Below are 21,985 nucleotides of genomic sequence, written 5' to 3' on the forward strand. Positions count from 1 at the left end.
CTCTAGTTCTGACTATTTAGATGGGGGGGTCTGATACATGTCATTGTTCTAACTATTTAGATGGGGGGGGGTCTGATACATGTCATTGTTCTGACTATTTAGATGGGGGGGTCTGATACATGTCATTGTTCTGACTATTTAGATGGGGGGGTCTGATACATGTCATTGTTCTGACTATTTAGATGGGGGTCTGATACATGTCATTGTTCTAACTATTTAGATGGGGGTCTGATACATGTCATTGTTCTAACTATTTAGATGGGGGGTCTGATACATGTCATTGTTCTGACTATTTAGATGGGGGTCTGATACATGTCATTGTTCTGACTATTTAGATGGGGGGTCTGATACATGTCATTGTTCTGACTATTTAGATGGGGGGGGTCTGATACATGTCATTGTTCTGACTATTTAGATGGGGGTCTGATACATGTCATTGTTCTGACTATTTAGATGGGGGTCTGATACATGTCATTGTTCTGACTATTTAGATGGGGGGGGTCTGATACATGTCATTGTTCTAACTATTTAGATGGGGGGTCTGATACATGTCATTGTTCTAACTATTTAGATGGGGGGGTCTGATACATGTCATTGTTCTGACTATTTAGATGGGGGGGGTCTGATACATGTCATTGTTCTGACTATTTAGATGGGGGGGTCTGATACATGTCATTGTTCTGACTATTTAGATGGGGGGGGGTCTGATACATGTCATTGTTCTAACTATTTAGATGGGGGGGTCTGATACATGTCATTGTTCTGACTATTTAGATGGGGGGGTCTGATACATGTCATTGTTCTGACTATTTAGATGGGGGGTCTGATACATGTCATTGTTCTAACTATTTAGATGGGGGTCTGATACATGTCATTGTTCTGACTATTTAGATGTTGGTGGGGGGGGTCTGATACATGTCATTGTTCTGACTATTTAGATGGGGGGTCTGATACATGTCATTGTTCTGACTATTTAGATGGGGGTCTGATACATGTCATTGTTCTGACTATTTAGATGGGGGGTCTGATACATGTCATTGTTCTGACTATTTAGATGGGGGGGGGGTCTGATACATGTCATTGTTCTGACTATTTAGATGGGGGGGTCTGATACATGTCATTGTTCTGACTATTTAGATGGGGGGGGTCTGATACATGTCATTGTTCTGACTATTTAGATGGGGGGTCTGATACACGTCATTGTTCTGACTATTTAGATGGGGGTCTGATACATGTCATTGTTCTGACTATTTAGATGGGGGGGGGTCTGATACATGTCATTGTTCTGACTATTTAGATGGGGGGTCTGATACATGTCATTGTTCTGACTATTTAGATGGGGGGTCTGATACACGTCATTGTTCTGACTATTTAGATGGGGGGGTCTGATACACGTCATTGTTCTGACTATTTAGATGGGGGTCTGATACACGTCATTGTTCTGACTATTTAGATGGGGGTCTGATACATGTCATTGTTCTGACTATTTAGATGGGGGGTCTGATACATGTCATTGTTCTGACTATTTAGATGGGGGTCTGATACATGTCATTGTTCTAACTATTTAGATGGGGGTCTGATACATGTCATTGTTCTGACTATTTAGATGGGGGGTCTGATACACATCATTGTTCTGACTATTTAGATGGGGGTCTGATACACGTCATTGTTCTGACTATTTAGATGGGGGGTCTGATACACGTCATTGTTCTGACTATTTAGATGGGGGTCTGATACATGTCATTGTTCTGACTATTTAGATGGGGGGTCTGATACATGTCATTGTTCTGACTATTTAGATGGGGGTCTGATACATGTAATTGTTCTGACTATTTAGATGGGGGGGGTCTGATACATGTCATTGTTCTGACTATTTAGATGGGGGATCTGATACACGTCATTGTTCTGACTATTTAGATGGGGGATCTGATACACGTCATTGTTCTGACTATTTAGATGGGGGTCTGATACATGTCATTGTTCTGACTATTTAGATGGGGGTCTGATACATGTCATTGTTCTGACTATTTAGATGGGGGGTCTGATACATGTCATTGTTCTGACTATTTAGATGGGGGGTCTGATACATGTCATTGTTCTGACTATTTAGATGGGGGGTCTGATACATGTCATTGTTCTGACTATTTAGATGGGGGGTCTGATACATGTCATTGTTCTGACTATTTAGATGGGGGTCTGATGCACGTCATTGTTCTGACTATTTAGATGGGGGTCTGATACACATCATTGTTCTGACTATTTAGATGGGGGGTCTGATACACGTCATTGTTCTGACTATTTAGATGGGGGTCTGATACATGTCATTGTTCTGACTATTTAGATGGGGGTCTGATACACGTCATTGTTCTGACTATTTAGATGGGGGGGTCTGATACATGTCATTGTTCTGACTATTTAGATGGGGGGGTCTGATACATGTCATTGTTCTGACTATTTAGATGGGGGGGGTCTGATACATGTCATTGTTCTGACTCATGGGGGTCTGATACATAATGATGATCAATAGCTGATCCTCTAATCCTCAGCAGGTCATTCATTTGTCTTATCGGGGGAGGGGGGTGAAGGAGGATGCTAAACTTAGATCAGTGTGTAGGTAATGAGGCTACGCAGGTTTTATCTACATAATGATAATGAGAGTGTGCAGGTGTTGTCCTTCTGTGGCACAGTTGGTAGAGCATGGCGCTTGTAATGCCAGGGTAGTGGGTTCGATTCCCGGGACCACCCATACGTAGAATGTATGCACACATGACTGTAAGTCGCTTTGGATAAAAGCGTCTGCTAAATGGCATTTATTATTATTATTATTATTAATGATAATGAGAGTATGCAGGTTTTATCTACCTAATGATAATGAGAGTATGCAGGTGTTATCTACCTAATGATAATGAGAGTATGCAGGTTTTATCTACCTAATGATAATGAGATTATGCAGGTGTTATCTACCTAATGATAATGAGATTATGCAGGTGTTATCTACCTAATGATAATGAGAGTATGCAGATTTTATCTACCTAATGATAATGAGAGTATGCAGGTGTTATCTACCTAATGATAATGAGATTATGCAGGTGTTATCTACCTAATGATAATGAGAGTATGCAGGTGTTATCTACCTAATGATAATGAGAGTATGCAGGTTTTATCTACCTAATGATAATGAGATTATGCAGGTGTTATCTACCTAATGATAATGAGAGTATGCAGGTGTTATCTACCTAATGATAATGAGAGTATGCAGGTTTTATCTACCTAATGATAATGAGAGTATGCAGGTGTTATCTACCTAATGATAATGAGAGTATGCAGGTGTTATCTACCTAATGATAATGAGAGTATGCAGGTGTTATCTACCTAATGATAATGAGAGTATGCAGGTGTTATCTACCTAATGATAATGAGAGTATGCAGGTGTTATCTACCTAATGATAATGAGCGTATGCAGGTGTTATCTACATAATGAGAGTATGCAGGTGTTATCTACCTAATGATAATGAGCGTATGCAGGTGTTATCTACATAATGAGAGTATGCAGGTGTATGCAGGTGTTATCTACATAATGAGAGTATGCAGGTGTTATCTACATAATGAGAGTATGCAGGTGTTATCTACCTAATGATAATGAGCGTATGCAGGTGTTATCTACATAATGAGAGTATGCAGGTGTTATGCAGGTGTTATCTACATAATGTTTCGTATTGCGTCAGATGGGAATATTGACGAATACGCTGATTCGGTGTGCGAGTTCATTAGAACGTGCGTCGAAGATGTCGTTCCCATAGCAACGATAAAAACATTCCCTAACCAGAAACCGTGGATTGATGGCAGCATTCGCGTGAAACTGAAAGCGCGAACCACTGCTTTTAATCAGGGCAAGGTGTCTGGCAACATGACTGAATATAAACAGTGCAGCTATTCCCTCCGCAAGGCTATTAAACAAGCTAAGCGTCAGTACAGGGACAAAGTGGAATCTCAATTCAACGGCTCAGACACAAGAGGCATGTGGCAGGGTCTACAGTCAATCACGGACTACAAGATGAAATCCAGCCCAGTCACGGACCAGGATGTCTTGCTCCCAGGCAGACTAAATCAAATCAAATCAAATCAAATGCTTTGAGGACAATACAGTGCCACTGACACGGCCTGCAACGGAAACATGCGGTCTCTCCTTCACTGCAGCCAAGGTGAGTAAGACATTTAAACGTGTTAACCTCGCAAGGCTGCAGGCCCAGACGGCATCCCCAGCCGCGCCCTCAGAGCATGCGCAGACCAGCTGGCCGGTGTGTTTACGGACATATTCAATCAATCCCTATACCAGTCTGCTGTTCCCACATGCTTCAAGAGGGCCACCATTGTTCCTGTTCCCAAGAAAGCTAAGGTAACTGAGCTAAACGACTACCGCCCCGTAGCACTCACTTCCGTCATCATGAAGTGCTTTGAGAGACTAGTCAAGGACCATATCACCTCCACCCTACCTGACACCCTAGACCCACTCCAATTTGCTTACCGCCCAAATAGGTCCACAGACGATGCAATCTCAACCACACTGCACACTGCCCTAACCCACCTGGACAAGAGGAATACCTATGTGAGAATGCTGTTCATCGACTACAGCTCGGCATTCAACACCATAGTACCCTCCAAGCTCGTCATCAAGCTCGAGACCCTGGGTCTCGACCCCGCCCTGTGCAACTGGGTACTGGACTTCCTGACGGGCCGCCCCCAGGTGGTGAGGGTAGGCAACAACATCTCCTCCCCGCTGATCCTCAACACGGGGGCCCCACAAGGGTGCGTTCTGAGCCCTCTCCTGTACTCCCTGTTCACCCACGACTGCGTGGCCACGCACGCTCCAACTCAATCATCAAGTTTGCGGACGACACAACAGTGGTAGGCTTGATTACCAACAACGACGAGACGGCCTACAGGGAGGAGGTGAGGGCCCTCGGAGTGTGGTGTCAGGAAAATAACCTCACACTCAACGTCAACAAAACTAAGGAGATGATTGTGGACTTCAGGAAACAGCAGAGGGAACACCCCTATCCACATCGATGGAACAGTAGTGGAGAGGGTAGCTAGTTTTAAGTTCCTCGGCATACACATCACAGACAAACTGAATTGGTCCACTCACACTGACAGCGTCGTGAAGAAGGCGCAGCAGCGCCTATTCAACCTCAGGAGGCTGAAGAAATTCGGCCTGTCACCAAAAGCACTCACAAACTTCTACAGATGCACAATCGAGAGCATCCTGGCGGGCTGTATCACCGCCTGGTACGGCAACTGCTCCGCCCTCAACCGTAAGGCTCTCCAGAGGGTAGTGAGGACTGCACAACGCATCACCGGGGGCAAACTACCTGCCCTCCAGGACACCTACACCACCCGTTGTTACAGGAAGGCCATAAAGATCATCAAGGACATCAACCACCCGAACCACTGCCTGTTCACCCCGCTATCATCCAGAAGGCGAGGTCAGTACAGGTGCATCAAAGCTGGGACCGAGAGACTGAAAAACAGCTTCTATCTCAAGGCCATCAGACTGTTAAACAGCCACCACTAACAGTGAGTGGCTGCTGCCAACACACTGTCATTGACACTGACCCAACTCCAGCCATTTTAATAATGGGAATTGATGGGAATTATGTAAATATATCACTAGCCACTTTAAACAATGCTACCTTATATAATGTTACTTACCCTACATTATTCATCTCATATGCATATGTATATACTGTACTCTACATCATCGACTGCATCCTTATGTAACACATGTATCACTAGCCACTTTAACTATGCCACTTTGTTTACTTTGTCTACACACTCATCTCATATGTATATACTGTACTCGATACCATCTACTGTATGCTGCTCTGTACCATCACTCATTCATATATCCTTATGTACATGTTCCTTATCCCCTTACACTGTGTATAAGACAGTAGTTTTGGAATTGTTAGTTAGATTACTTGTTGGTTATCACTGCATTGTCGGAACTAGAAGCACAAGCATTTCGCTACACTCGCATTTAACATCTGCTAACCATGTGTATGTGACAAATAAAATTTGATTTGATTTGATTTGATTTGATTTGATTTGATTTAATGATAATGAGAGTATGCAGGTGTTATCTAAATAATGAGAGTATGCAGGTGTTATCTACATAATGAGAGTATGCAGGTGTTATCTACCTAATGATAATGAGCGTATGCAGGTGTTATCTACATAATGAGAGTATGCAGGTGTTATCTACATAATGAGAGTATGCAGGTGTTATCTACATAATGAGAGTATGCAGGTGTTATCTACATAATGAGAGTATGCAGGTGTTATCTACATAATGAGAGTATGCAGGTTTTATCGACCTAATGATAAGGCTGAATTATTTCATTGGAGGGAAAAAATACCCCTTATAGGTCTTTAGATTCATGATTATCACTAATTGTGAGGAGAAACTTGAAAAAGAGACGTGTTGCTGTATGGACACAATAGCTCTTCTGTTCCATGTGTTTGAGGAATGCAAGGAGTCTTTGTTGCCATGGAGATATGACAGAAACCACTGCATTCGTCACTACACTGGAACGTTTATCATGGAAAGGAATGAAGAAGGGTTGATTGGCAGCAGACCTATGGCCATATGGTTCCATTGTGTCAGACAAGCTCAGCTACAGCATTTGACATGATTTCAAATAGTATTTGAACCCAGGTCTGGTTGACCGCACTGAAAATCGAAGAGCTGTGCATAACGTTACTGCACAGCTGTTTGATAAACAGATGCTCCATTAGTGTGTGTGTTCCAGATAGAATGTAGAATGGAAGTAGATATAGCTGCATAATCTCGGATGGAGGTAAAGAGAAATACTGACTAGAGCAAAGTTCCTGTCCTTTTCTCTGCACTGCATTGTGTAAAAACTCCTCCCTGTTTCTCTCCTCCCCCTGCCTCATTCCCTGTCTTCTTCTTGCCCTCCCGCTCTTCAGCTCTGTCCCAGAATTCAGATGGCTTTGACCTGTCTGATGCCTTGGATGACGTCTCTATAGCAAGTAAGTACAGAAAGAGAGTCTGACTGTAAAATACACAATATTCATAGACTTCAGATTTACTACTGCAGTATCTACAATACAGTCTGGATGCTTTATGTCTATGAAATCATACATCACTACCATGAATTCATGGTCGATGGATTCATGTACAGTGTCTTCAGAATATATTCACACCCGTTTGCTTTTTCCAAATGTTTACAGCCTGAATTTAAAATGGATTAAATTGCCATTTTTCTTGTTACTGGTCTACACACAATACCCTGTAATGTCAAAATGGAATTGTGTTTTAAATTTTTTTTTTTACATGAATGAAAAGCAGAAATGTCTTGAGTCAAGCCACAAGTTGCATGGACTCACTCTGTCTGCAATAATAGTGTTTAACATGATTTATGAATGACTACCTCATCTCTGTACTCACACATACAGTTATCTGTAAGGTCCCTCAGTCAAGCACTGACTTTCAAACACAGATTCAACCACAAAGACCAGGGAGGTCTTCCAATGCCCCAATAAAAAGTGCATGGAACTCCCTTCCATCTTATAGAGCAAGAGAGCAGCAAATCTGGTTTCAAAAAACTCCCCCGTGTGACTTACTTATTGTGTTTATGTACTGATGTATGTGTAACTGATAGATGCACACACACACACACACACACACACACACACACACACACACACACACACACACACAGTAAATGTTCATGTTTTTAATTGTATGTAAATTGTTAGTTTTCTTGTCTGTCTTTTCCATTATGTTTCCGACCTCAGTAAGACGTTGGCTAATGGGGATCCCTAATAAATAAAACCTATTGGTAGATGGGTAAAAACAAAAAAGAAGACCCTTTGAGCATGGTGAAGTTATTAATTCCACTTTGGATGGTGTATCAATACACCCAGTCACTACAAAGGTTGTAGCCTAAACAGTTAAAACACACACCCTATCCCCCCAGCCCTCAAATGAAGTGGACACTTCTGTTAACGTGTCATGACGTCTGTCGATTATACACTTGCAGGGCGAGGGAGGAAGGAATGATTTCTAAATGGACCACCCTAGGCCGGAAATTCACCATTCGTTCATCCCGCGATTTTGTGTTTTCAGCCACCGGTAGCTTGTTTGTGCTTTATATGCGCTAGAGTCAATTATGAGTGCATGTCTACTTATATTAATAACTATATAAATATTAAAATATGCCTACTGTATGATAGATAACAAATTAATTAGCTAACTAATGTTAGCCTGCCTAGCTGGAACTTCTGAAGAAGGAATTTTTATTTATTTCTACAATTTCCAAAATAAACTTATTTACTTTTTACAAGACATGTTTGTGCCGTCGTGTGCATTAGTAGCACAATTTCAAACTTATTTGTATTTGTTTTTACTTTTACACTTTTATGTTGACTAATCCATTGATGTTGTTTTTAAGTTTTCGCTGACTTTTCTTAGCGGATGTACAATCGTCGCAAATTAAATTATGGGGTGTTTCAGGCCCCGGAGTGAACATTATTGCACACTCGCAAAGCCGACTAAAAACGAGTGCTGAGGTGCTTACGTCGCAAACTTCCCTTACTTGGCTAATCATTTGGATCGCCCTCCAAGTTGGGGACGGGATTCCCACAAGGGCACAAGGCGAGGCAATGTGGACGAGGGTGTGTCTTTTTTTATGAGTTTGAACCGCAGCCAAAGATACAGGTGTCCTTCCTAACTCTCTTGCTGGAGAGGAAAGAAACCACTCAGGGATTTCACCGTGAGGCCAATGGTGACTTTAAAACACGTACAGAGTTGAATGGTTCTGATAGGAGATAACTGAGCGTGGATCAACAACATTGTAGTTACTCCACAATACTAACCTAATTGACAGAGTGAAAAGAAGGACGGACGCCTGTACAATAATAATACAAATAAAAATATTCCAAAATATACATCCTGAGTACAATAAGGCGAATACTTTCTGAAGGCTCTTGTATGCCATTATCTAACAATGTATTTCTGGTCCCTGAGTATGAAGTCTACTGACTACTAATTTAGGTACATTCTGACTGTGTTGATGTAGCTATATTCTGTATGACATTTTCTAACAATACTGTAGCGACCCGCACAGACAGCTGTGTGTTATGTGTTAGGCTAGGAGGTGGTTGTGTTGTACTGACCAGTACCCGGTGTTCGCGGGGTCCGACATGTCAATCAACCTGCTATCTGCCAATCACGGGAATGTTCTGATGCCGGGCATCCTGGTGGTTGGCGGAGTGGCGTGGAGGGGGGTTGGGCAGGGGGGTGGAGCATTGGAAGTTAAGACCAGTCTCTCTTACGTCTGGGCTTCACAAGAGAAGGTCACGATTGGCTTGTGGGTTATCTGTCATCTATTTGGCGTGTGCTACGGCCCAAACAGTAGCCTGTGTAAAGTTGGTTTAATAAACCGTCAATTCGCAAACTCAAGCCTCTGTCTGGACAATTGTTCATTTATGATCTAGTCAGGTCATTACATTGGTGTCAGAAGTAAAAACGGTGATACAAGTTAGCCAGCTAGCTAGCTGACTTATGTGGCTAGCTACCGTAGGTGAGAACGGGGATTGAAAATGCTTCGAGGGAATCCGAAATTGAAGGTGGAGGTAGGGGACGATTATGGCCAAGGAGGTGCGTGTGAATGGACGTCGGGGGTTCTGTCTGAGGAGATCGCCAGGGCGTCGGAGCGCAGAGGCCGCTTGAGGGAGGACGTTAGAGCGATGGCGGCTGAAGCGGGCATGAGTGCTTCGTCGACTGTATTTCGCTCGGATTCTGGTGGGCGGACCGAAGTGGTGACGTCGACGCGGCGTGACGAGGAATCTGGGGCTCAGGATGTAAACAAACATGGCGGCGCCCAGTTCCCGGCTGCGTCCGTATCTGTTAAGACCCCGAAGTATTCCGGTAAGGCGGATTGGGAAGCATTTCATGCTCAGTTTGAACTGTTAGCTCATTTTAGGGGGTGGTCGGATGAAGAAAGGGCACTGCAGTTGGCTTTATGCCTCACGGATGAAGCTCTGGCCTGTTTGATATTGATTAGCCCCGAGGACAGGCATGATTATGGGGCTTTAGTGGGAGCACTGAGGAGGCGCTATGGACAGTGTGTACAGCCCGGGCTACTGCGCTCCGAACTGAGTAATAGACGCAGGCAGCCTGGAGAGGCTCTACGGGTGCTAGCTAATGACATTGAGAGCCTCTCTCGGCGGGCATATGCTCACATGCCCCCTCCGTGCAGAGCGAGCTAGCACGGGACCAGTTCATACAGGCGCTCTCTCCTACGGAGCTGCGCATACAGACCCAGCTGGCTCATCCTGAGTCATTGCAGACAGCCTTGGAGATGGCTTTGAGAGGGAGCTGGTGTGGGCTGGGGCTTCAGCTGGGGCTTTGGTGGGGGTGCAGGAGACACACCCTCTGTGCGAGCTGGGGGCAGAGCAGCCCGGAGCCGGAAAGAGCCTGCTTGGGTGGCCGAAATGACAAAACTCATTCGTGCTGTGTCGCTACAGGCGGAACGAAACACACGCCCTGGTCCCAGGGTCTGCTGGGGTTGTGGCCAGCCAGGCCATCTGCGCCGAGATTGCCCCATGTCCCCCAGAGCTCAGGGAAACGGCTCGGGGTCCGCATAGACCGGGTAGTGCGGACCCCTGGCTTTCTATCCCAACCACCATCATCTTCAGGAGGAGCCCACCGGCACAGACGGGGAAGCAAGGCTCCACTTCCCCAGAAGCAGACGAGGGCAAGCGGATGGAGCCTGTTGTTGTGGTGGGCCGGACCTGTGTTGGGGACTTTTGTCATGTCCCTGTCACTGTGGAGGGGGTGCCCTGCTCCGCCCTGGTGGACACTGGGTCCACAGTAACCCTGGTGAGGCCAGATATTGTGCCAGGTTGGACTCAGTGTGAGCCTACAACTGTGCAGCTCCGCACAGTCACAGGTGAGCTGGCACCCATGAAAGGGAAGGGAATAATGACTCTGACAGTAGGGGGCAGGACTGTGCGTCATCCTGTGTGGGTGGCGGCTGTGCAGGACCCTTGTATCCTGGGGTTGGACTTTCTTAGGAGCACAGGCTGCCAGTTAGACCTAAATAGGGGCACACTGAGCTACCAGGGAGGGACGGAAGTCACCATGGCCCCCCCTAATGTCACATTCACTCAACCCAACAAACCCTTTACTCCAACAGTTAAAGCAGCAGAGACTCATGGCTGCGCCCCCTCCCCCACAGCTGTGTGTGACTTTTCCCCAGTCCCCCTGTCACCTACGGCGGTGTGTTACATTCCCCCAGCTACCTCCATGACACAGCCCTCTGTGAGCCCGGGCCGCACCCCCCCCCAGCCCAGCTACCCCAGATGGGAGAGGAGAGGACACTGTCTGCAGTGAGGGAGATATGGGGGAGGAACTGTGTTGGTCTTGACCCCGAGCAGCAGGAACGGTTGTGGCAGTTGCTGTTTGAATTCAGAGACAGCTTTGCGTTGAGTGAGGAAGAGGTGGGTCAGACTCATCTGGTGTAGCATGAGATCGACACAGGTGATGCTCGACCCATCAAGATGCGTCCCCGCCGTATCCCGCTGGCACGCCAGGAGGCGGCAGACAAGGCTGTGTTGGAGATGCAGCGGGCAGACTTCATTGAGCCCTCAGACAGCCCCTGGGCGGCGCCAGTCGTCATGGTTCCGAAGAAGGGGGGCAAGCTGAGGTTCTGTGCGGACTACAGGCGGCTGAATGAGGTAACCAGGAAGGACTCATACCCCATACCACGTATCGATGAGTCGCTGGACCTGGTTAGGGGTCCTCCTGGTTCTCCTCACTAGACCTCCGCAGTGGCTACTGGCAGGTGCCCCTCTCCCCAGAGGCCAGAGCCAAAACTGCGTTCTCCACTAACAGAGGACACTGGCAGTTCAAGGTCCTGTGCTTTGGCCTGTGCAACGCTCCAGCTACTTTTGAGCGTTTGATGGACAGGGTGCTGGATGGCATCCCCCGACAGCAGTGTCTGGTATACCTCGATGACATCCTGGCCCATGGCAGCTCCTTCCAGTCAGCCCTGGGGGCGCTACGGCGTGTGCTGGAGAGGGTGGCTGCCGCAGGTCTGAAGCTCCACCCCGAGAAGTGCCACTTCATGAGGAGAGAGGTGTCCTTCTTGGGCCACCGAGTGGGGAAGGAGGGGATCAGCACCATGGAGGACAAGGTAGGGGCTGTCAGAGACTGGCCCACCCCCACCGACCAGTGTCAGCTGAAGAGCTTCCTGGGCCTGGCCTCGTACTACAGGAGGTTTGTACGGGGCTTCTCAAGCGTTGCTGCTCCACTGAACCGCCTGCTGCCGAAGGACAAGGCTTTCACTTGGACAGTGGAGTGTGAGGAGGCGTTCAACACCCTCAAACGTGCACTGATCGAGGCCCCCGTGCTCGCCCCCTGACCTCACCTTGCCCTTTATCCTGGACACAGACGCGAGCAATGTGGGCATGGGTGGAGTGCTGGCCCAGGTGGGGCCAGAGGGGGAGAGAGTGGTGGCGTACTTCAGCAAAACATTTGACAAACATGAGCGCCGCTACTGTGTCACCCGGCGGGAGCTCTTGGCTGTTGTGGCTTCCGTCAAACACTTCAAGTACTACCTGGGTGGTCTGCCCTTTACTGTAAGGACTGACCACTCTGCTCTCCAGTGGCTCATGTCTTTTAGAGAGCCAGAGGGGCAGGTGGCACGCTGGTTGGAGGAGCTTCAGCCGTATGACTTCACGGTGGTGCACAGGGCAGGGGCACGCCACTCCAACGCCGACGCCATGTCCCGTCGGCCCTGTACTGCAGACGGCTGCCGCCACTGTGAACGGAGAGAGGGACGGGAGAGAGAGCTGCGGGCAGAGGAGGGTGTATGTGCCACAGTGTGTCTGGCGAGCGGGCCTGTCTGCTGTGAGCTGCAGACTGTCGACGTGGCTGAATGGCGGCAGCAGCAGGGACGGGACACAGACCTACAGCCAGTGCTACAGTGGGTAGAGGCGCAGGTGAGGCCACCATGGGAAGAGGTGACAGCGCTCTCACTCGCGACCAAAGGGTTGTGGTCGAAGTTTGAGAGACTGCGGCTGGCTGATGGCGTGCTACAGCGGGCATGGAAGGAGTCAGCTACGGGAGAGGAGAGGTGGCAGGTGGTGGTCCCAAAAGCATTGCGGGAGGCTGTGCTCCAGAGTACTCATGGGGGTGGGGACTGGACAATTTGGGGTCACAAAACACTGCGCCGTCTCCGTCAGGGCTTCTACTGGGGGCAGCACAAGAGGGATGTGGAGGACTTTTGTCGGCGCTGTGACAACTGCACAGCGAGAAAGGGCCCCCCAGGCCGCTCTCATGCTCAGCTCCAACAGTTCCCAGTGGGGGCTCCCATGGAGAGGGTGGGAGTGGATGTAGTTGGGCCGTTCCCCACCACAGACAGTGGAAACCGCTGGATGCTCACGGCCATGGACTATTTCACAAAATGGCCCGAGGCCTATGCTTTGCCTGACCAGGAGGCAGAGACCATCGTCGACGCCCTGACAGCGGGGATGTTCAGCAGGTTTGGAGCTGCAGAGTCCATCCACAGCGACCAAGGCAGAAACTTTGAGTCCCGTGTGTTCGCCACCATGTGTGAGAGGCTGGGTATGCACAAGACCCGCACTACTCCTCTCCATCCTCAAAGTGATGGCCTTGTGGAGCGCTTCAACAAAACGCTTGGACAGCAGCTGGCCATCGTCTCTTCCAAACACCAGCGTGACTGGGACAAGCACCTGCCTATGGTCCTCATGGCATGCCTCTCCGCTGTCCAAGACTCCACTTCCTGCACGCCTGCCCTCCTCATGCTGGGGAGAGAGATCCGCACCCCTGCGGAGATGGCGTTTGGTCGGCCCCTGGATAGCCCTCATGTTCCTCCGGGGCCGGAGTATACCCGGAGACTCCAGGACCACCTGGGGACAGCCCACACCTTCGCCAGAGAGCAGCTGGTGAATGCAGGTGTGAGGCAGAAAAGGAACTATGACGTGCACACCCAGGGAAGGCACTTTGTGGCTGGGGAGCTGGTCTGGGTCTACAGCCCCCTAAGGAAAAAAGGCGGATGCCCCAAGTTGGACAGTCACTGGGTGGGACCCTGCAGTGTCCTGGAGAGGGTAGGGGAGGTTGTGTACCGGGTGCAGCTTCCTCCCAGGGGGAGAAAGGTGGCACTGCACCGGGACAGGTTAGCCCCATACAGAGGGGCCTCTTCTCCCCAAACCCCAGGAACCCCCACAATTCCCCTCTCTGGCAATGACATTCTCCAGGCACCCACCCTCAGGTGCCGCAGACAAGGCTCCAGACAGCCCACTCCCCCTGTCTCCCCCCCTGTGTCACCGCGTGGTTCCCCAGAGCCACGGACTGTATTATCCGTTCCCGCTTCCTTGTCACCCATATCCCTGCCTTCATCCCCTGGTTCCCAGAGGGGCACTCTGCGACCATCACGGCCACGCAGGCAAAGGAGACCTCCGGGTCGCTTCAGAGACTTTGTTTGTTCCCTCGGGGACGAGGGACTTTGTGGTGGGGGGGCTGTGTAGCGACCCGCACAGACAGCTGTGTGTTATGTGTTAGGCTAGGAGGTGGTTGTGTTGTACTGACCAGTACCCGGTGTTCGCGGGGTCCGACATGTCAATCAACCTGCTATCTGCCAATCACGGGAATGCCTGGAATGTTCTGATGCCGGGCATCCTGGTGGTTGGCGGAGTGGCGTGGAGGGGGGTTGGGCAGGGGGGTGGAGCATTGGAAGTTAAGACCAGGTTCAGCCTTTGTTCTCTCTTACGTCTGGGCTTCACAAGAGAAGGTCACGATTGGCTTGTGGGTTATCTGTCATCTATTTGGCGTGTGCTACGGCCCAAACAGTAGCCTGTGTAAAGTTGGTTTAATAAACCGTCAATTCGCAAACTCAAGCCTCTGTCTGGACAATTGTTCATTTATGATCTAGTCAGGTCATTACAATACGTTTGTATGCGCTGGCTATGAAGTCGTTCATTTGCAAAAAAAAAAATCTAAATTGAGGTACCAATTGCTGATTGTAGCTTCAATGCACTGTCTGACTGCATGTTTTATATGAATTAATGTAATTTTGACTGTGTATTGATGTAGCTACATTCTGTATGATGACGTTGTTCTTCTCTTCATCTCTAATCTTCTTCTGTTCTGTTCTTTTCTTGTTCTCTTCTCTTCTTCTCTCATTGCTTCTCTTCTCTCAGCAGCAGCCACCCCCAAACCAGTAGAAGGGGCAGGAGCAGGTAAACGATCCCAGATTCACAGATCAGTCTGAATATAGACTTTCTCTGCTATATATTATATCTGCCTGTGCTGTAGCAACTGTGCTCACATGAGTAAGCACAAGGCTCCTCATTTATTTACATCTATTAACCTGGCAGGTATTTAATCAGGTATTGACCACATGAAAGACTACTAATAAAGATGTAGTGTATTTTCTATTATTGATTATATCTAAGGTTCTAACGTTAGTACAAGCCACAGGAGGTTGGTAGCACCTTAATTGGGGAGGACGGGCTCATGGTAATGACTGGAGCGGAATAGGTGGAATGGTATCAGATACATCAAACACATTGTTTTCAGGTATTTGATGCCAGTCCATTGGCTCCGCTCCTGACATTATTATGAGCCGTTCTCCCCTCAGCAGCCTCATCTGGTGCCTTGGATTTCCCCTTTTAATCAGCATAATTCAGAGACTGTGTATAGGCTTACTTTTTATTCTCTACTGTAGCTATGCTCTATAGGCCTACTTAGCACATGCTTAAGCACAAAGCTGGTAAATCATACTAATCTCCTAAGCAGGTATTAGGCATTGGCGCAGTGGTCTAAGGCATTGCATCTCAGTGCATCTAGAGGCATCACTACAGTCCCTGGTTAGATTCCAGGCTGTATCACAACCGGCCGTGATTGGGTGTCCCATAGGGCGGCACACAATTGGGCCAGCGTCGTCCGGGTTTGGCCGGAGTAGGCCGTCATTGTAAATAAGAATTTGTTCTTAACTGGCTTGCCTAGTTAAATAAAGGTTAAATAAATAAAATGTTATGGACTAGATTCAATCCGGACCGTGGAAGGGTGCTTGACATTTTAAAGGTCTCGGACAGTCATTCTGATTTCCATGTAAAATTGCCCATAATAATATCACCCATAATATTTGTTTTGGATAGAAATTTTCAAAATCTGAGTAACTATCAGGAAGTTTTAAAAGACAGGCTGAGTGGGTGGGGAGCTTATATTAATTCATAATATTTGATCAATGTCAATTTTACTTATACATTTCCTGTTTGGCATGTCTCTTGTGATGCTGTTCACAGCAGTGCTGATTGATGTGTTGTTCCATGCTGGCTGAAGACCTAGCTAGACAGTAACTAGCTTACACCAGACACAGATGAAGACCTAGCTAGTCAGTAACTAGCTTACACCAGACACAGATGAAGACCTAGCTAGACAGTAACTAGCTAACACCAGACACAGATGAAGACCTAGCTAGTCAGTAACTAGCTAACACCAGACACAGATGAAGTCCTAGCTAGACAGTAACTAGCTAACACCAGACACAGATGAAGACCTAGCTAGACAGTAACTAGCTAACACCAGACACAGATGAAGACCTAGCTAGACAGTAACTAGCTAACACCAGACACAGATGAAGACCTAGCTAGACAGTAACTAGCTAACACCAGACACAGATGAAGACCTAGCTAGACAGTAACTAGCTAACACCAGGCACAGATGAAGTCCTAGCTAGCCAGTAACTAGCTAACACCAGACACAGATAAATACCTAGCTAGCCAGTAACTAGCTAACACCAGACACAGATAAATACCTAGCTAGACAGTAACTAGCTAACACCAGGCACAGATGAAGTCCTAGCTAGACAGTAACTAGCTAACACCAGACACAGATGAAGACCTAGCTAGACAGTAACTAGCTAACACCAGACACAGATGAAGACCTAGCTAGACAGTAACTAGCTAACACCAGACACAGATGAAGACCCAGGCAGCCAGTAACTAGCTAACACCAGACACAGATGAAGTCCTAGCTAGACAGTAACTAGCTAACACCAGACACAGATGAAGACCTAGCTAGACAGTAACTAGCTAACACCAGACACAGATGAAGACCCAGGCAGCCAGTAACTAGCTAACACCAGACACAGATGAAGTCCTAGCTAGACAGTAACTAGCTAACACCAGACACAGATGAAGACCTAGCTAGACAGTAACTAGCTAACACCAGACACAGATGAAGACCTAGCTAGACAGTAACTAGCTAACACCAGACACAGATGAAGACCCAGGCAGCCAGTAACTAGCTAACACCAGACACAGATGAAGTCCTAGCTAGACAGTAACTAGCTAACACCAGACACAGATGAAGTCCTAGCTAGACAGTAACTAGCTAACACCAGACACAGATGAAGACCTAGCTAGACAGTAACTAGCTAACACCAGACACAGATGAAGACCCAGGCAGCCAGTAACTAGCTAACACCAGACACAGATGAAGTCCTAGCTAGACAGTAACTAGCTAACACCAGAAACAGATGAAGACCTAGCTAGACAGTAACTAGCTAACACCAGACACAGATGAAGACCTAGCTAGACAGTAACTAGCTAACACCAGAAACAGATGAAGACCTAGCTAGTCAGTAACTAGCTAACACCAGACACAGATGAAGACCTAGCTAGCCAGTAACTAGCTAACACCAGACACAGATGACGACCTAGCTAGCCAGTAACTAGCTAACACCAGACACAGAAGAAAGGGGAAACATACACTGAGTGTACAAAACATTAAGAACGCCTTGCTAATATTGAGTTGGTTTTCTTGCTGGGAAACGTAACAATATAATAAAATATCATCCAATTAAAAAAAAAACATTGACTGTTTGACTGTTCATGACCTTTAAAAGGTAACTTCCGATTGAGCCGACATATGCAGCGTTTACCCCCTCTGTCTCTTCGAATGCGGGAACATTGCCTTTCAATGTCAATCGCACTATAACGCGGAAATTCCGCGGTCTGGATTGAATCTAACCCTGGTTTGACTGTACTGACCTCTGCTATTGTGATGACGTTCCTCATGTGCCATTGTGATGATGTTCCTCATGTGCCATTGTGATGATGTTCCTCGTGTGCCATTGTGATGACGTTCCTCGTGTGCCGTCTTTGGAGAAGATGAGGAGATCACCCCCACCAAGGCTCCACCTAAAGCCCCAGCCACTAAGGCCCCGTCACACAAGCCCAAGCCACGTAAGATCACACACACCTCATAAGGATCCTCCTAAAGCCACAGCCACCAAGGCTCGGCTCAAGCCCAAACCAGAGGACACATGAGGAAGAAACCACCATAACATACAGGCTTTCTAATAAGAACCTTCACACTTAACATGTGAATGGAGAAATGCCTACTTACTACAGTTATGTCTGCAACTATATACTACTTGCTAACATACTAAGATTGCTACTCTATAATACTACTAGCTAACATACTAAGACTGCTACTATATAATACTACCATACTAAGACTGCTACACTATAATACTACTAGCTACCATACTAAGACTGCTACTCTATAATACTACTAGCTACCATACAAAGACTGCTACTATATAATACTACCATACTAAGACTGCTACACTATAATACTACTAGCTACCATACTAAGACTGCTACTCTATAATACTACTAGCTACCATACTAAGACTGATACTATATAATACTTGCTACTATATAATACTAGCTAACATACTAAGACTGCTACTCTATAATACTACGAGCTAACATACTACGACTGCTACTCTATAATACTACTAGCTACCATACTAAGACTGCTACTATATAATACTACTCGCTAACATACTAAGACTGCTACTCTATAATACTAGCTACCATACTAAGACTGCTACTCTATAATACTAGCTAACATACTAAGACTGCTACTCTATACTACTACCATACTAAGACGGAGACCACACTGACTGCTACTCTATAATACTACTATCTAACATACTACGACTGCTACTCTATAATACTACTAGCTAACATACTACGACTGATACTATATAATGCTAGTAACATACTAAGACTGCTACTCTATAATGCTAGCTAACATACCTAGACTGCTACTCTATAATACCACTAGCTACCATACTAAGACTGCTACTATATACTACTAGCTAACATACTAAGACTGCTACTCTACTAATCCAGCATTCATTCAGTCTCTCGATTAGGAGAGGCTTTTACCCAAAGTGGCTCATGATTTTGAGTAGTACTTGAACACAGGCCTGTTAACGAACCATCCCCATTCCCCAATTAGTCTGGGTTGTGTCCCAAATGGCACCACTATTCCCTATGTAGTACACTACTTTTGACCAGGGCCCATAGTGCACTACTTCCTACATACTACCCTATGTGGGTAATAGGGTGCCATTTCAGATGCTGCCTATCGATATATCCCCCCCCCCATCATGTAGTTGGTCACCCATCTGCGCTGCTGGTCAAAGGACTAGTGCTGGGTTGGAGTGACATATGCTTCCTGTCAGAAGACAATGCTTATGTCCCTTCAATCTAAAACAGAGGTATAGAGTTTGGAAAACTCCGTTTGAGATTGTATCATTTTTATTGGTGGCCATTTTGACACCAGATGTTCTATGCGTTCAAATTAGAAAGGAGATTAGAAGGTTAATGTCATGGAGTGTTTAGAACCAACATGGAGGCTAGTTTGCCAAACTCTCTCTATTGTATGGCTTTGATCTAAACTAGCTTCCTTGTTCCTGGTATCTGCTTTCTCTCATGACCAATGATCTGATTGGACTGGACAGATGACAACTCCTATTGGTTATAATGGAGGAGATGAGGAAAGGAAGCCGGTGAAGATTATTGGGACACGGTCCACGTATAGACATTCACACACAGTGTAGTGATATCTTGCCTGCGTCAACGACATCCTGTGTAAATCAAATCAAATCTAATTTTATTTGTCACATACACATGGTTAGCAGATGTTAATGCGAGTGTAGCGAAATGCGTGTGCTTCTAGTTCCGACAATGCAGTAATAACCAACAAGTAATCTAACTAACAATTCCAAAACTACTGTCTTATACACAGTGTAAGGGGATAAAGAATATGTACATAAAGATATATGAATGAGTGATGGTACGGAGCAGCATAGGCAAGATACAGTAGATGGTATCGAGTACAGTATATACATATGAGATGAGTATGTAAACAAAGTGGCATAGTTAAAGTGGCTAGTGATACATGTATTACATAAGGATGCAGTCGATGATGTAGAGTACAGTATATACGTATGCATATGAGATGAATAATGTAGGGTATGTAACATTATATAAGGTAGCATTGTTTAAAGTGGCTAGTGATATATTTTACATCATTTCCCATCAATTCCCATTATTAAAGTGGCTGGAGTTGGGTCAGTGTCAGTGTGTTGGCAGCAGCCACTCAATGTTAGTGGTGGCTGTTTAACAGTCTGATGGCCTTGAGATAGAAGCTGTTTTTCAGTCTCTCGGTCCCAGCTTTGATGCACCTGTACTGACCTCGCCTTCTGGATGATAGCGGGGTGAACAGGCAGTGGCTCGGGTGGTTGTTGTCCTTGATGATCTTTATGGCCTTCCTGTAACATCGGGTGGTGTAGGTGTCCTGGAGGGCAGGTAGTTTGCCCCCGGTGATGCGTTGTGCAGACCTCACTACCCTCTGGAGAGCCTTAGGGTTGTGGGCGGAGCAGTTGCCGTACCAGGCGGTGATACAGCCCGCCAGGATGCTCTCGATTGTGCATCTGTAGAAGTTTGTGAGTGCTTTTGGTGACAAGCCAAATTTCTTCAGCCTCCTGAGGTTGAAGAGGCGCTGCTGCGCCTTCTTCACGATGCTGTCTGTGTGAGTGGACCAATTCAGTTTGTCTGTGATGTGTACGCAGAGGAACTTAACTTGCTACCCTCTCCACTACTGTTCCATCGATGTGGATAGGGGGGTGTTCCCTCTGCTGTTTCCTGAAGTCCACAATCATCTCCTTAGTTTTGTTGACGTTGAGTGTGAGGTTATTTTCCTGACACCACACTCCGAGGGCCCTCACCTCCTCCCTGTAGGCCGTCTCATCGTTGTTGGTAATCAAGCCTACCACTGTTGTGTCGTTCGCAAACTTGATGATTGAGTTGGAGGCGTGCGTGGCCACGCAGTCGTGGGTGAACAGGGAGTACAGGAGTTGGCTCAGAACGCACCCTTGTGGGGCCCCAGTGTTGAGGATCAGCGGGGTGGAGATGTTGTTGCCTACCCTCACCACCTGGGGGCGGCCCGTCAGGAAGTCCAGTACCCAGTTGCACAGGGCGGGGTCGAGACCCAGGGTCTCGAGCTTGATGACGAGCTTGGAGGGTACTATGGTGTTGAATGCCGAGCTGTAGTCGATGAACAGCATTCTCACATAGGTATTCCTCTTGTCCAGATGGGTTAGGGCAGTGTGCAGTGTGGTTGAGATTGCATCGTCTGTGGACCTATTTGGGCGGTAAGCAAATTGGAGTGGGTCTAGGGTGTCAGGTAGGGTGGAGGTGATATGGTCCTTCACTAGTCTCTCAAAGCACTTCATGATGACGGAAGTGAGTGCTACGGGGCGGTAGTCGTTTAGCTCAGTTACCTTAGCTTTCTTGGGAACAGGAACAATGGTGGCCCTCTTGAAGCATGTGGGAACAGCAGACTGGTATAGGGATTGATTGAATGTATGTATGTATGTATGTATGTATGTATGTATGTCTGTCTGTCTGTCTGTCTGTCTGTCTGTCTGTCTGTCTGTCTGTCTGTCTGTCTGTCTGTCTGTCTGTCTGTCTGTCTGTCTGTCTGTCTGTCTGTCTGTCTGTCTGTCTGTCTGTCTGTCTGTCTGTCTGTCTGTCTGTCTGTCTGTCTGTCTGTCTGTCTGTCTGTCTG

General features: G+C 46.9%; 1 protein-coding gene and 1 long non-coding RNA gene across 12 annotated transcripts in view; one reads left to right on the top strand and one right to left on the bottom strand.

The window, feature by feature from the left end:
• The window catches only part of cd99l2 (CD99 molecule-like 2), a 41,004-nt gene that overhangs the window by 7,103 nt on the left and 11,916 nt on the right, over positions 1–21,985 (top strand). For 3 of the 5 annotated variants that reach the window (XM_052497660.1, XM_052497662.1, XM_052497663.1), the window contains exons 2-4: positions 6,988–7,050; positions 15,250–15,288; positions 18,226–18,300. In XM_052497660.1, the coding sequence (XP_052353620.1) occupies positions 6,988–7,050; positions 15,250–15,288; positions 18,226–18,300 (177 nt within the window). The remainder of the gene's footprint in view (positions 1–6,987; positions 7,051–15,249; positions 15,289–18,225; positions 18,301–21,985) is intronic. The other 2 variants (XM_052497661.1, XM_052497664.1) reach the window with 1 other exon arrangement.
• On the bottom strand, positions 15,304–18,207 carry LOC127916180 (uncharacterized). Of its 7 annotated transcripts, XR_008093718.1 has the most exons (4): positions 17,600–18,207; positions 17,471–17,556; positions 16,826–17,384; positions 16,417–16,782 (listed from the first exon to the last, which is right to left on the bottom strand). It is a non-coding gene; the product is annotated as an uncharacterized LOC127916180 (long non-coding RNA). The 7 variants fall into 7 exon arrangements; XR_008093716.1 differs by lacking the exon at positions 17,600–18,207 and adding an exon at positions 15,304–16,395 and having other exon boundaries at positions 16,439–16,782; positions 16,826–17,579; XR_008093720.1 differs by lacking the exon at positions 17,471–17,556.

This window comes from Oncorhynchus keta, chromosome 35, assembly GCF_023373465.1.
Source record: "Oncorhynchus keta strain PuntledgeMale-10-30-2019 chromosome 35, Oket_V2, whole genome shotgun sequence".
NCBI lineage: Eukaryota > Metazoa > Chordata > Actinopteri > Salmoniformes > Salmonidae > Oncorhynchus > Oncorhynchus keta.